Source organism: Oryctolagus cuniculus, chromosome 4 (genome assembly GCF_964237555.1).
Source record: "Oryctolagus cuniculus chromosome 4, mOryCun1.1, whole genome shotgun sequence".
NCBI lineage: Eukaryota > Metazoa > Chordata > Mammalia > Lagomorpha > Leporidae > Oryctolagus > Oryctolagus cuniculus.
The window spans coordinates 55479940-55493606 of NC_091435.1; the positions used below are offsets into that span (position 1 = coordinate 55479940).

A 13667-nucleotide genomic window follows, 5' to 3' on the forward strand; every position below is an offset into this window, starting at 1 on the left:
TTTAAAAAAATCTTTATGAGATCCACATCCACAAAAATGACTCAGTTCATGTAGCCAAAGGCAGTATAGTATAAATAAATGATAGAATATTCACATAATGGAAAACTAGTCAGGAACCTAAGAAAGGAATTACTGATGCTTGTAATGTCATGAATGAACATGCTGAATGGAAGACAACAGAAATGAAAAACCCAGTCTCCCAGACTATACGACGTCCAACTCTAGAGCAGGCCACACCAGCCTATGATGAAAACCCAACCAGTGGGTGCTTCTGGAGTGATAAAAATGTTCCATTTCTTACTGTTATAAAATACATGATTTCATGTATTTGTCATAACTCATGAAACTGTTCATTTAAGATCTGTGTGTTTTACTATGTTTAAGTCATACCTCAATAAAGTTTTTCAAAAAAGGAGTGAAGAAACGTCAAAAACTTAATAACTTACAGTACATTTAAAATTAAAAAAATATTAAAATGTCTTGATTTTAGAAATTTTGAATGCTTTTCCAAATGCAACCTTCTGAATTTTGAAACTAATGTGGTAAATATTTATGATAAGCAAATACCATTTATAACCAACTTAGAAAAACATCATTGGATGGATGAATGGCAATAATTTTAAAGCATACTTGATTTTCCTTATTTGTTCTGAAGAAGATGGCAACTTCAACTTTGTGCTTTCCTCTGCCTGTATCTCTCCCTGTGTGTCTCTCCACTTTTTTTGTTAAACAGTTATTTCAGAACATTAGCAGGTATCATAGTCACCTACAATTCTGTTGGACCACAGATGGCTGGGGCCCATCCTCAGATAAGTCTGAAGGAGAGCACCTGAGAATTTGCATTTTTGACAAGTTCCCAAGTGCCAGTAATGCTGCTTGGGTTGGTGGCCACGGCTCAAGAACTACTGCTTCTGGCAGGTCTTCAAGTGTCAGGTCGAAGAGCCATGCTTTTCCAGTAAACTTTTTCACATTTACTGGTTTCTCCCAACTGCCCTTAGCCTCTTCCTTTGTGACTGCTACACTTCTCATTGCATAACTGCCCATTTACCACTTGGCTCTTCCTTTGTAGTTCATTATTGGAGGGAAAACTACTTGTGTTTTCTATTCAGGTAAATGGTAACTCTCTCAAGGGTAAGGTCCTTGATTTCCATGTATTTGTGCCCCTTCCCCTACTTTGAGCAATTTTACAACTAATAGATAAGTGAATGGTAATGGTCCTGATAACTCTACACTCTTCTAAAGCATGTACATTAAGAGCAAGTGACATTAAGATGAAAACAAGATTTTTTTAATATGGTGAATTACCTGTCATTGGGACAGTGACTTGGCAATGTCCAGTCATGGTGTGGATTGATGAGGAATCCCCAGGACAGGAAGACAGAGCTTGGTGTCAGGGTACCAACCACCAGCTGCAGAGGCTTGCGAGGACGCGTTTTACCTATGGAGGCCACACACAGGTTAAGTATGGAAATATGTAGTGTATTTTCATGATTTAGGTAAAATACATAAATATAACATGGCAAGCTGTTGAGGATGGTGAAAAAACAAGTTCCTTTTCTTTTCATATAGTCCACTTGTTTGCAAATGTGCTTATCCTTCTCTGTAAATTTTTCCAAATCCACCTGTAATAGTCTCATATGATGGTGAATCATATGTTCCATGTCTGGCCCCCAAATGGGGCAGATAAGAATCTGGAGTAAGGTTAGGGGGCACGTATGGTTTGAAAAAGCCCTGAGGCGACTCTGCTATTCATCATTCCATTTCTGAGTGGATTTTCACCAATGTAATGCAATAGTCTCATTTTGCAGATGAAAAATAAGGTCCAGTGAGAACAGGGTCAAACTGAGAAAAGGGTCAAAACTCATATCCAGGCCTTCTTCCTTATAGTCTAGCTTTGTTTTTACCACATTCCTGGCTTAGCTTACAATGTATGAACATAACACCACGTGGACTTGTGAGGTCTATTTTCTCTTTCCCCTTGGGAACCTAAGGGTTATATGACCAGATAACTAATTAAGTGTTGGTCATACTATATAAATTATTAAGTCATTAAATTTCATGTTGTAGACAAATATAAAATGAATTGAGGCTAATGTGTTAGTCATTACCTCATTGCCAAAAGCAGATTACAAAAACAAAAATTTTATCCATAGCTAAAAGGAAAGGTGGGGTATAATATCCTGAGCAAGATGAAATAATTTCCTGAGCTGAAAATAACAAGTAAAAAAAGTAATTTTTAAGTCCAGTGTCACAAAAACCTCAAAACCAAGGAAGGTATAAAGTGCTACTAAGGTGGAATCACTCTCTTGCTTTCCCTTAAATATTTTGTGTATCTGTATTAAGAACAATTCAATGACTATTCAAATGAAACCAAATCCCATGGAACTATACTCATGTTCATTGATTTCACTGTTTCAGTATGTTCAAATACAGTCTTGAAATATTGAGAGTCCATTCATTTTCAAGTGTGTGGACCATTGCCTAGACAACTCTCACCGACAAGGTGTAAGCAAATGAAATTTTCCTTTTATTTCAGGATAATGTAAGAAGTTAGGGGAAGGAATTTGTGTTTCTCAAAATGCTTGTGCATTCCATGCTGCTCTTAAAAGTGGTTAAATCAAAGCAAAAGAAAGGATGGCAATGTGATAACCGATTTCTAGCAAGCAGTCTTGGTTGACAAGTCTTGAAGTCTGAATTCAGAGCCACCAAGGTTTTCTGTTCAGCTGTTCAGTATCATTCAAGAACCACATACTTGCCCCCCCTCCCAGAATAATATAGCCTAACATAAGACATTTCTTTTCTTCCTTATTTGATGGTATCCAGTGCACCATAAAATATTAATATGATTAGGAAACAATTATTTGGAGAATAGTTCACATTAAAAATTACAGCAATGCTTTGTGATCAATTCTATCTACAGTTGGGAAGCTGTAGCATCAGATGGGAAAAACATAGCCACAACTTCTACCATTCTTCCTTATAACAATGGTCTGTGTATCTGATTGAGACAAAGTTTCAGTAGTGGAACCAAACCGAGGAGTTTAATCCTGCTTTGGTCATGTACAAAGTTTCTTCTTATTTATTCATAAATCTATGTTCCTATTTCAAGTCTTCCTAGGCCTGAGAAGGTAAGTGTTGTTGTCATTGTTTTATGAAAGAAGTTCTTACTCTGGTTAAATATACAGAAATTTATTTAGAAGGGAGAGATGAGTAAATGCCACCTAAACCCCAATCTAATCAATGCATACAAGTGAGTTAATCTTTTGAAATATAGTCTCCTTAAGCAAAGGTTAGACATAAAGCCTTTGGCCCTTAAAATCTGAAAGGCACAGCAGTGGCATATGCTCAAACAGTGCAAAAGGGAAACGGGCTAAGAAGAGGACCTAACCCCAAAGGAGCACTGCCTCTAGGCCAGGCATTTTCATGAACTCATTCAGTCCTCACTCCAGTCCTGTGATGCAGAACAGGCACATAGAGGGGCTTATTAACTTGGTGAATAACTGCAGTTTGCAAGTGGTGCTGGGATGAGACTGCAGTCTCTACCACCAGGCTATATGATGTTGCTTATCAAGGGCCTACATACTCTACTCCACATTCCTAAGGCTACCCTAGGCACTTGGTCTCTGTGGTCAGAAAATGATGAAAAGTTAACACTTTGAAGTGAAAAAAGAAAACTGAAAATGATTATACCTGAGCATGATTTCTTTTGACTTGGAGGAGGAGCAGGTCGCACAACTATCAGATATTTTGGCTCTGCATCTGGAAACCAAAATGGTATTAATCAGTGAAATCCTTCAAGAACCAGCGTTAGCACACCCATGTCCTGACTCAGCATTTACTGAGGCATCCTCTGTAACCACAGCACCAAAAAGTGAGAGGGCCCAGGTATCCAAAAAGTTAACACTTCCTGAGAAGCACATTAAGATTTGTTAAATGAAAATTAAATCCAGATTTTCAAAAGCAAATGTGTTGGGATAGGGGAGAAGTCTTAAAAGAATCATGGTAGACCTAGATTTTTTAAGAAAACTTTTATTTAATAAATTTCAAAAGTACAACTTTTGGATTATAGTGATCCCCCCCCCCCATAACCTCCCACCCACCCACAAACCATCCCTACTCCCTCTCCCATCCCATTCTTCGTTAAGATTTATTTTAATTATCTTTATATACAGAAAAGCAACTCAGTATATACTAAGTAAAAACTTCAACAGTTTGCACCCACACAGACCCAAAGTATAAAGTACTGTTTGAAGACTATTTTTACCGTTAATTCTCATAGTACAACACATTAAGGACAGATTTGATGCCACATTGCCCATCAGTCATTTTCTCTGCAGAGGTTTTATTTTTAAGATTTATTTATTTATCTGAAAGAGTGACAGAGAGGGAATGGGGGAAGAGAAAGATCTTCCACCTACTGATTCTCTCTCCAGATTGTCCCAGTACCTAGGGCTAGGCCAGGCTGAAGCCAGGAGCCTTAGAACTCCATCCGGGTCTCCCACATAAGTGTCAGAGGCTCAAACACCCAGGATATCTTCTGATGCTTTCCCAGGTATCTTAGCAGGGAATTAGATCAGAAGCAGAGCAGCTGAGACTCTAATGAGTGCTCTGACATGGGATGCCAGCACTTCAAAAAGTGACTTAACCTGCCATACCACAACGCTAGCCCCAAAGAGACTATTTTTAAAAATCAGATCACATCCATTCTGTTAGCTTATTCCTCATAGGGTCAGCCTGGTGCTCCAAAGTTAAACCATATTTGGAAATTCATATTTGTGTAATAAACATGGTGTCACCTGTCATATGATCTGAGATCTCTCGCTCTCATGGAAGCATGAATATTTATAATGCTCTGATTTTCATCCTGATTGTGTAGTTTCTCATCCTGTTTTCATATCCAACCAGTAATTTTTAATATAGAATTTTTAAACAAAATCATAATATATGGATCAGCATAACTAATTTAAAATATATCAATGAAATATGAATAGACAATCTCTACAACATATTTAGGTTTTAAATGGAATTATGCTAAAGCAATCAGTATGTGCTAATCCTATATAAATAAAACAAACAGGTCTTGGCATACAAAATAGCATTTTATAAGTATGCATTAACTGGTTGATGAGTGTTATCCGCAAAATTTCTTCAGAAACTTTAGATCCTGAAGTTCATTCTGCACTAGCTGTCATTTAGATGCAATTGTCAGTATCACAGCTTGCCCCTGCTTGCTCAGGCAGACTCATACCTTTCTTCTGTTTTCATTCTGGGTTCAAATATCTCCCCCACCATGATTTTGGAACAGAGGCCTTCTCTGCCAGGGGCCTCATAGGGCTGACTTCATTTTTAGACAAGAGACAAGCTGGCAACTCAACTGCTGTTAATGACTTGTGCCTTTGTCTTTTCCTGGACACTCCACATAGCACTATTTGCTAGAACCTGTTGCTGTTAATTACCACTGAAGAAAGTAACCCAGGCAACCTCTTGACTTTACCTTCCAGCCTTGCCCGTTTATTGCATGGTTGTCTCATGACCACCACACAAACGAAGGAACATTTGTTCTGTTCCAAAGTTCTGTGTGTTTGAAAGCACATCTTGCTTAGTGCAGATCACATAGCAATGGTTGACCCAAATCAAACAAACAAGTTTGCTACTAGGGATACAGTAATCATTTCCTAATTTTATTTGGGATAGAGTAACATAAGCTATCAAAAATTATCATGTACCAAATGCCAGTTATGTACAAGACATTGTGTTAAAAACATTACATAATTATATTTTTCCTCATGGTACTCATATCTGGCACGCACTATTGTCACTCCAGTTTGTAGAATAGATCACTGAAACAAGGTTGGCTTCATGGCCAGCCAATGCACACAAGGTCCTGTGCTTGGTTTAATGCTTCTTGTCATCACCTCAAAATTCTTAATTTAAGCTGAAAATTGTAAATTTGAAACCAGAAACTTTTTGAGCACCAATGGGACCCCACAAGTAGAAAATTCTGCATGTGATGACCTCGTGATTGGTCACAGTCTAATCAGTCACACTAAAAATATTGTATGAAACTATTTTCAGGCTATATAAAGTACATATGAAACATACATGAATTTGTCTTCAGACTTGTGTTCCAACACCAACATATTTCCTTATGTACATATATACAAATGTGCCAAAATTATTCATGATCCCAGGAATTTCAATTCATGGATATTCAACGTGTGCTTTTTTAAAAAAAGTATTAATATAAAGAGAACAGATTTTGTATATTTCATAATTTTGTGACCTTATGATGTGAAAGACAAATCTGGTGGGACAACAAATCATGCATTGTTGCTGTAGATTCGTTCTGAGAGTAGGAGAGTGGTTGGGGCAAGAGGCGTGGAGTCACCACACAGACACCGGGACTCAGGTGAAAGCAACCTAGAGATGAGCAGCTCGCAAACTCATTTATTTCAGTTGGTACAGCAGCTTATATAGCCAAGTCAGCCAATCTGGTCAAGGTGAGGTTTATGCCATAACCAATCACTGCCTGTTGCCAGGCAGGCTCCTTTTCCAGGTGGGTTCCAAATCCATTTCCTGAGTAACTGATGTTCGCTTGCCAGCGGCCATCTTGGCACAGCCTTCTCATTCCACCACACTGCATATGAGCAGAAGAGATAGGAACAACATGCAGTCCCCTGCCTCTATTTATATGAGGTTACTTCAAAAAAATTCCCAGAAAATTAAGATTCATTTAGTTTGGTGTAAAATATTTTTTTTTGAAATCCATGCATGTGAAGGAATTTCAAAATCTCATGGAAAATGTGTTATGAAAAAACATTGATTTCATTTTTTAGGAACCAAAAAAATCAACATCATTTGCAAAAGAAAAAAAAGACAAACACCATATGCTCTCCCTGATCTGTGGTAACTAATAGAATACTTAAAAGGTAATCTATAGAAGTGAGATTGACACTTTGAGATGTACTGATTTTGAACAGCCCTTTACTGAGGAACGGTATTTTTTTTCCATACTATTTTTTGAACTCTTAGTGTAGGGTTAATCTTGAGTATAAAGTTAACTGAAAATAGATCTCTGTAAAAATTAAGAATGTGAATAGGAGAGGGAGGAGGAAGAAGGGTAGGAGTGCAGGTGAGAGGGAGGGTGGGGTAGGAAGAATCACTATGTTCCTAAACTCATAAACATGAAATCATGAAGTTTGTATTCCTTAAATAAAAGGTTTCTAGGTTAAAAAAGAAAACCACCAAAATCAACTTATATTTTAATTCTGCTTTTTCAGGACCTTCTTGAAGTACCATTTCAGCATAGCATTCTTAAGTATTCATGATGTATGGGGGTTCATCAAGACCCAAAGTTAGAAAAAGGTGAGCAGTGTGTGTCAATAACTGAGTGAGGGGACACAGAGGGGGCTGGTTTTGGTGGTACACTGTCCACACAAACCAGAACTTGCTTCAAATGCAGAAAGACAGTAGGTTTGAACTATGAGTGACCAAGGAACCCTGACATCTCCCTTCCAATTTCCTTTACTTCCCTGTATTAACCAGCCCCTTACAAAGAAAATGATGACAAAGAAGGAAAGATTGGGTACCCAGAGTGCTTTTCCTTCCCAGTTTTTTCTTATACATAAGTATGTTGAAAACAGTATTTGTAGAATGTGCACATATCAAGGGACATAAGAATATATTTCAGCTAAGGAAAACATTCATTGGCCATAGTTCCAGTCTTCTGGTAATAAATACATATGCATGAACTGCAAAACACTCTGAATTTCAGTAATCCTGCTGAGGAGTTAAAGACACTCACATTTGTATTTAAAAAGGGCATTGCACATAAGGAAATGCAAATCAAAGCCACAGTGAGGTTTCATCTCACTCCAGTTAGAATGATTCCCATATAGAAATCAACAAAGGACAAATGCTGAGGAGAATGTGGGGACAAAGGTTACCCTGGTCCACTGTTTGGAATGTAAACTGGTGCAGCCACTGCACCAGTATGTAAATACCTCAGAAAGCTGAAAATGAATCTATATGTTCCAGCCATCCCACTCCTGGGATCTTACCCAAAGGAAAAGAAATCATCATATGAAAGAGTTATCTGTACCCCATGTTTATTGCAGTTCAATTCACAATAGCTAAGACATGGAATCAACCAAGATGTCCATTAACTAAAGACTGGATAAAGAAACTATGGTATATGGTACACAATGGAATACTACACAGTAGTTTAAAAAAATGAAATCCTGTAATTTGCAGCAAAATGGATGCAACTAGAATCCATTATACTTAGTGAAATAAGCCAGTCCCCAAAAGACTAATACTGTAAGTTTTCCCTGATCTGTGGTAATGAATAGAGTACTAAAAGGTAATCTACAGAAGTGAATCTACAGAAGTAGACATTTTGAGATTTGATGATTTTTTAATAGCCCTGTTGAACACTTTTTTCTTCATACTATTTGTTGAACTCTTTACATAGTGTAGGGTTAATCATAAGTATAAAATAAACTAAATGTAGATAATTGTAAAAATTGAGATGAATTAGAGAGGAGGAAGAACAAGGGTGGGAGTGTGGGCAGGAAGGATCATTATGTTCTTGAACCTGTATTCAGGAAATACATGAAGATTTGTATATTTAAATAAAATTAAGAAAATTTTAAAAAATGGGCATTGCAATACACAAGTATAATGGCAGTCTTTGTATTCCATTGGGAACATAGTCATGGAATAAACAAAAGACAAGATTTTTATTTCTGTTTTACACTGTGAAATTCTTTGGATTTGTAACTGCTTGGAAATATACATGTTGTTGCCTAATCAGAAATTCTGCCAAAATGTAGTGCTATTTCATTTGAAGTAAATTTATACAACTGAAATATAAATTCGATTGAAATGTAAATTTAAGAAAATTCACACAGAACTGTCATCTTAAACCTTCCATTCCTAATATAGAAGTTAATCCTATCCAATGCTGTATGTGAATTAAACCTAATTTGCCTAATATTTTAGATGCCCCAGGGAAGAGCAAAAGGATAGTCATTGTTAAAGGAAACCTATGAAAATCTTTTGTACCAGGGCCTGCGTTGTGGCTCAGTGGGTTAAAACCACAGCCCTTAGCACTGGCACCATATGGATGCCAGTTTTAGTCCCAACTACTCCACTTCTGATTCCTGACCACCACCACCCCCACACACACACCCGTCAATATGCTTGGGAAGGTGGCAGAGGAGGCCTGGGTGCTTGGACTCCTGTACACACATGGGAGACCCAGAAAAAGCTCCTGTCTTGCTTTCAGCCTGGCCCAGCCCCAGCCATTGCATCCATTTGGGGAGTGAACCAGCAGCTAAACCTAATTTAATCTCTCCTCTAACTCTGCCTTTCAAATAAATTAATCTTAAAAAATAAAATCTCTGTTAAATATAAGAGTGGGAATAAGAGAGGGAAGAGATGTGCAATTTGAGACATGCTCAAGCTGACTTGCCCCAAATGGTAGAGTTAGAAACGTGCCAGGGGATTCCAATTCAATCCCATCAAGATGGCATGAACCAATGCCATCTCAGTAGTCCAAATGATCAATTTCAGTTCACAATTGATCATAATGATAGGTCTAAGAGTCAAAGGGATCATATAAATAAGGATAGTGTCTGCTAATACTAACTGATAGAATCAAAAAGGGAGAGAACGATCCAACATGGGAAGTGAGATACACAGCAGACTCATAGAATGGCAGATGTCCTAAACAGCACTCTGGCCTCAGAATCAGCCCTTAAGGCATTTGGATTTGCCTGAAGAGCCCATGAGAGTATTTCAGGCATGGAAAGCCAAGACACTCTGGCAAAAACAAACAAACAAACAAACCCTAATGAAAGATCTCTGTGAGTGAGATCCCAGTGGAAAGAACAGGCCATCAAAGAAGGAGGTACCTTTCTCTGAAGGGAGGAGAGAACTTCCACTTTGACTATGACCTTGTCTAAATATGATCAGAGTCAGTGAACTCCAAAGGCTTCCATAGCCTTGGCAACTCATGACTAGAGCCTAGAGAGATTACTGACGCCATAAGCAAGAGTGTCAATTCGTTAAGTCAACAGGAGTCACTGTGCACTTACTCCTCATGTAGGATCTCTGCCCTTAATATGTTGTTCAATGTGAATTAATGCTGTAACTAGTACTCAAACAGTATTTTACACTTTATGCTTCTGTGTGGGTGCAAACTGTTGAAATCTTTACTTAATATATGCTAAAATGATCTTTTATATATAAAGATCATTTATAATGAATCTTGATGTGAATGGAAGGGGAGAGGGAGCGGGAGATGGGAGGGTTGCGGGTGGGAGGGAAGTTATGGGGGGGGGAAGCCATTGTAATCCATGCACTGTACTTTGGAAATTTATATTTATTAAATAAAAGTTAAAAAAAGAAAAAAAAAGAAAAATGCAAGCCAAAAAAAATCCATTGTATCACACTGCATGTTTTTGGTAATGCAACTAACCTTCTCATTATTGCTCAGATAAGTATATCCAAATTCTCACATTTTGGGGTTCTTTGGTCACACTAAATTTCTGTGTATAAGAATTTAGACTGAATGCTTGAGATTAAATCCCAGGCAGTTACTTAGTAGCACCTCAGTTTGTTCACCTGCACATTGAGAATGCCAAGTACTACTTAGCCTCCTAGGGGTCCCACGGATGATTAAAACTATCAAAGTGTCTTACACAGAAAGTGCTTATGAAATGTTAGCTATGAGGGCTAGCACTATGGCATACTAGGTTAAGCTTCCACCTGTGGCACCAGCATCCCATATGGGTGCTGGTTCATGTCCCAGCTGCTCCACATCAGATCCAGCTCCCTGCTGATGGCCTGGGAAAGCAGTGAAAGACTGTGCAAGTGCTTGGGCCCCTGCATTCACATGGGAGACTAGGAAGAAGCTCCTGGCTCCTGGTTTTGGATCAGCCTAGCTCCAGGTGTTGCAGCCATTTGGGGAGTGAACCAGAAGACAGAAGACCCCCTCCTTCTGTCTCTCCCTCTCTCTGTAACTCTGCCTCTCAAATAAATAAATCTAAAAAAAGAGAAATGTTAGCTATGATGATGATGAGGACAAATCCTTGAAAGTAGAAGTCTGCACCTATGTGGTCTAAGAAGTGAATACTTTCCTTAACCGTAACATTATTTTCATGGAAAGCATCATAAATTCTAAAATGCAGTATTTCACAAAGAAAAAAATATAGACCAAACTCATTCATAAATATCAATGCAAGAATTCCTGAAAACAGATTGACAAGCAGAATCTGGCAGCACACAACACATTAAGACCAAGTATGGAGGCCAGCACTGTGGCACAGCAGGTAAAGCTGCCGCTTGCAGTGCTGGCATCCCATATGGGTGCTGGTTTGAGTCCCAGCTGCCCCACCTCCCATGCAGCTCTTTGTTATGGCCTGGGAAAGCAGTAGAAGATGGTCCAACTATTTGGGCCTCTGTATCCATGTGGGAAACCTGGAACAAGCTCCAGGCTCCTGGCTTCAGATGGGCCCAGCTCTGGCTATTGTAGCCATTTGGGGAACGAATCAGAGGATGGAAGACCTCTGTCTCTCTGCCTTTGTCTCTGTAACCCTGCCTTTCAAATAAATAAATCTTTAAAAAACAAAAGACCAAGAGTGGTTTATTCCAGGAACATAATATGAGGGAGCAAAAAGCATGTACATTTCTACTTTTTGCTCAAAAAATATTTGACAGCATTCAATACCAATATCTACTTAGTAAGGCTTTGATGGAATGCTTCCTTAGTGTTATAAAATATATCTTAAAACATCAAAGGCAAATACATGATCCTCCTGTCCAAAATATGCAGGACTCCTTACAAACATTTCTATCGATGAACTCTCCATGGCTTCATCAGAACATTCAACTAGCACATTTTACCTTTTTCACCAAGAGACTTCAAAAAGTTTCTGGAGAAACTTAAATAGAAATTCATTTTGAGGCAAGAAAATATTGAAACCCATGTATATTGTCCCCCTGCCCCAAGAATAGGCATTACTTTGAAACCTTGTTATTACTCTATTTTTTGTTAAACTATGATTGTATCTTTGTAACCAGTTTCAGACTTTTTATTCTGAGGCTAAGCCATGGAATAACAATGAATGATTACATATCCTGCTCTGAGGTGCCTCATTTACCAGCGTGGCTGCTGGCCTCTTCAATCATTTGTTCTCAGGTAAGAGCATGAAAACTGCACTTAGCAGAATTCATGTTAATACAGTAGTACCCCTAATCAAGATCATTATGTTCTTAGTTTTCAGCCAGTTTAATGTGCTTTGTAGATAAAATTCTAACTAAATTTTTTTGAAAAAAGATCTGTTCTATTTTAATGCCATAAGAAAAACATAAGTCTTCTAAGATACATGTAAAGCATCAAACAGTAATTGGATTCCTCCAATTCCACCCAGTACTACCCTTTCTAATTTCTTTACTCCATCCTTGAAGTCAGCTTATCTATACTCTAAAGACAGCCCCATTTGCAAATTTCTTGTTGGAAACAGGGGTCCATGGAGCCTGTGTAGGTTTTCCTCTGGAAGGAGTGGGAAGAGGCACTCGCATGATTTGCTCTAAAGATCTGGGTCTTTTCGGAGACAATCAGGGTCAGAGAAGATTCAAGATCAAAATGTAGGGACAGGCATTTGGCATGCACTTAAGATGCCACTTGGGATACCTGTATACCATATCAGAGTGCCTGGATTTGAATCTCAGTTCCACTTCCAATTCTAGCATCCTGCTAATGCACAGGAGTTGGATCCATGCCACTGATGTGGGAGACCTAGGATTGAATTGTCAGCTCCTGGTTTGGGGCTGGTACAGCCCTGAGGAGTGAACCAGAAGATGGTAGATCTCTCTTGGAACCAGCTTTGAGGCTCAGCGGGTTAAGCCACCACCCACAGTGCATCCCATATTAATGCTGTTTCCAGTCGCAGATGTTCCACTTCTGATCAAATTCCCTGCTAACGCACCTGGGAATGCAGCTGAAGCTGGCCAAAGCACTTGTATTCCTGCCACCCATGTGGAAGACCCTGATGGAGTTGTTCTAAGTCCCTAGCTGCAGCCTGGTCCAGCCCCAGCCGTGGGGAGTGCACCAGTGGATGGAAGCTCTTTCTCTTTGTGCCTGCCAAATAAAAATAACTTTAAATATGAAAATGTGAATTCCAGTTGACTCTGAACTCTTAAAGATAGTCTGTAAGCTCTTTTTATTATTAATAAGCTTTATCTTGATACTTAAATATAAAAAGCATCATCCCAATTGTGATTTGGAGGTTGAAGAAGAACGCTGAGGCTTAGTTCCTGGTGTATTCTCAGCAACTGGGGATGGGGGAGGGGTAGGTGACAGACCCAGATGTGTCCCCGAGGAAGAGGCTGCAATTGCCTCCCAACACTGCTCTCCTGCGGTGGCAATGACATTGAAAAATGGCTGCTTTGGCTTATAGAGGGGTACCTTGAACTGCCCTCCTGGAAGCCCAGCAAAGGCAACACCAGACACTGGCTGCCTTCAGAGGGCAACTCAACTGAGGAGCTTCAGCTGCAGGTACCAGGTCAGGTGGTGGAGGACCAAGGCACCCAGGGCTCCACGCAGGAGAGCTGGCCTGGAAGGAAGCAGACATGGCATTTCCATTTGGGCTGCACCAGCT

General features: G+C 39.1%; 1 protein-coding gene across 31 annotated transcripts in view; it reads right to left on the reverse strand.

Moving 5' to 3' along the window:
* The window catches only part of ABI3BP (ABI family member 3 binding protein), a 285033-nt gene that overhangs the window by 166969 nt on the left and 104397 nt on the right, over nt 1-13667 (reverse strand). For all 31 annotated transcript variants that reach the window (XM_070072004.1, XM_051819140.2, XM_017347142.3 and 28 more), the window contains exons 3-4: nt 3691-3759; nt 1306-1438 (exon numbers count right to left, since the gene is read on the reverse strand). In XM_070072004.1, the coding sequence (XP_069928105.1) occupies nt 1306-1438; nt 3691-3759 (202 nt within the window). The remainder of the gene's footprint in view (nt 1-1305; nt 1439-3690; nt 3760-13667) is intronic.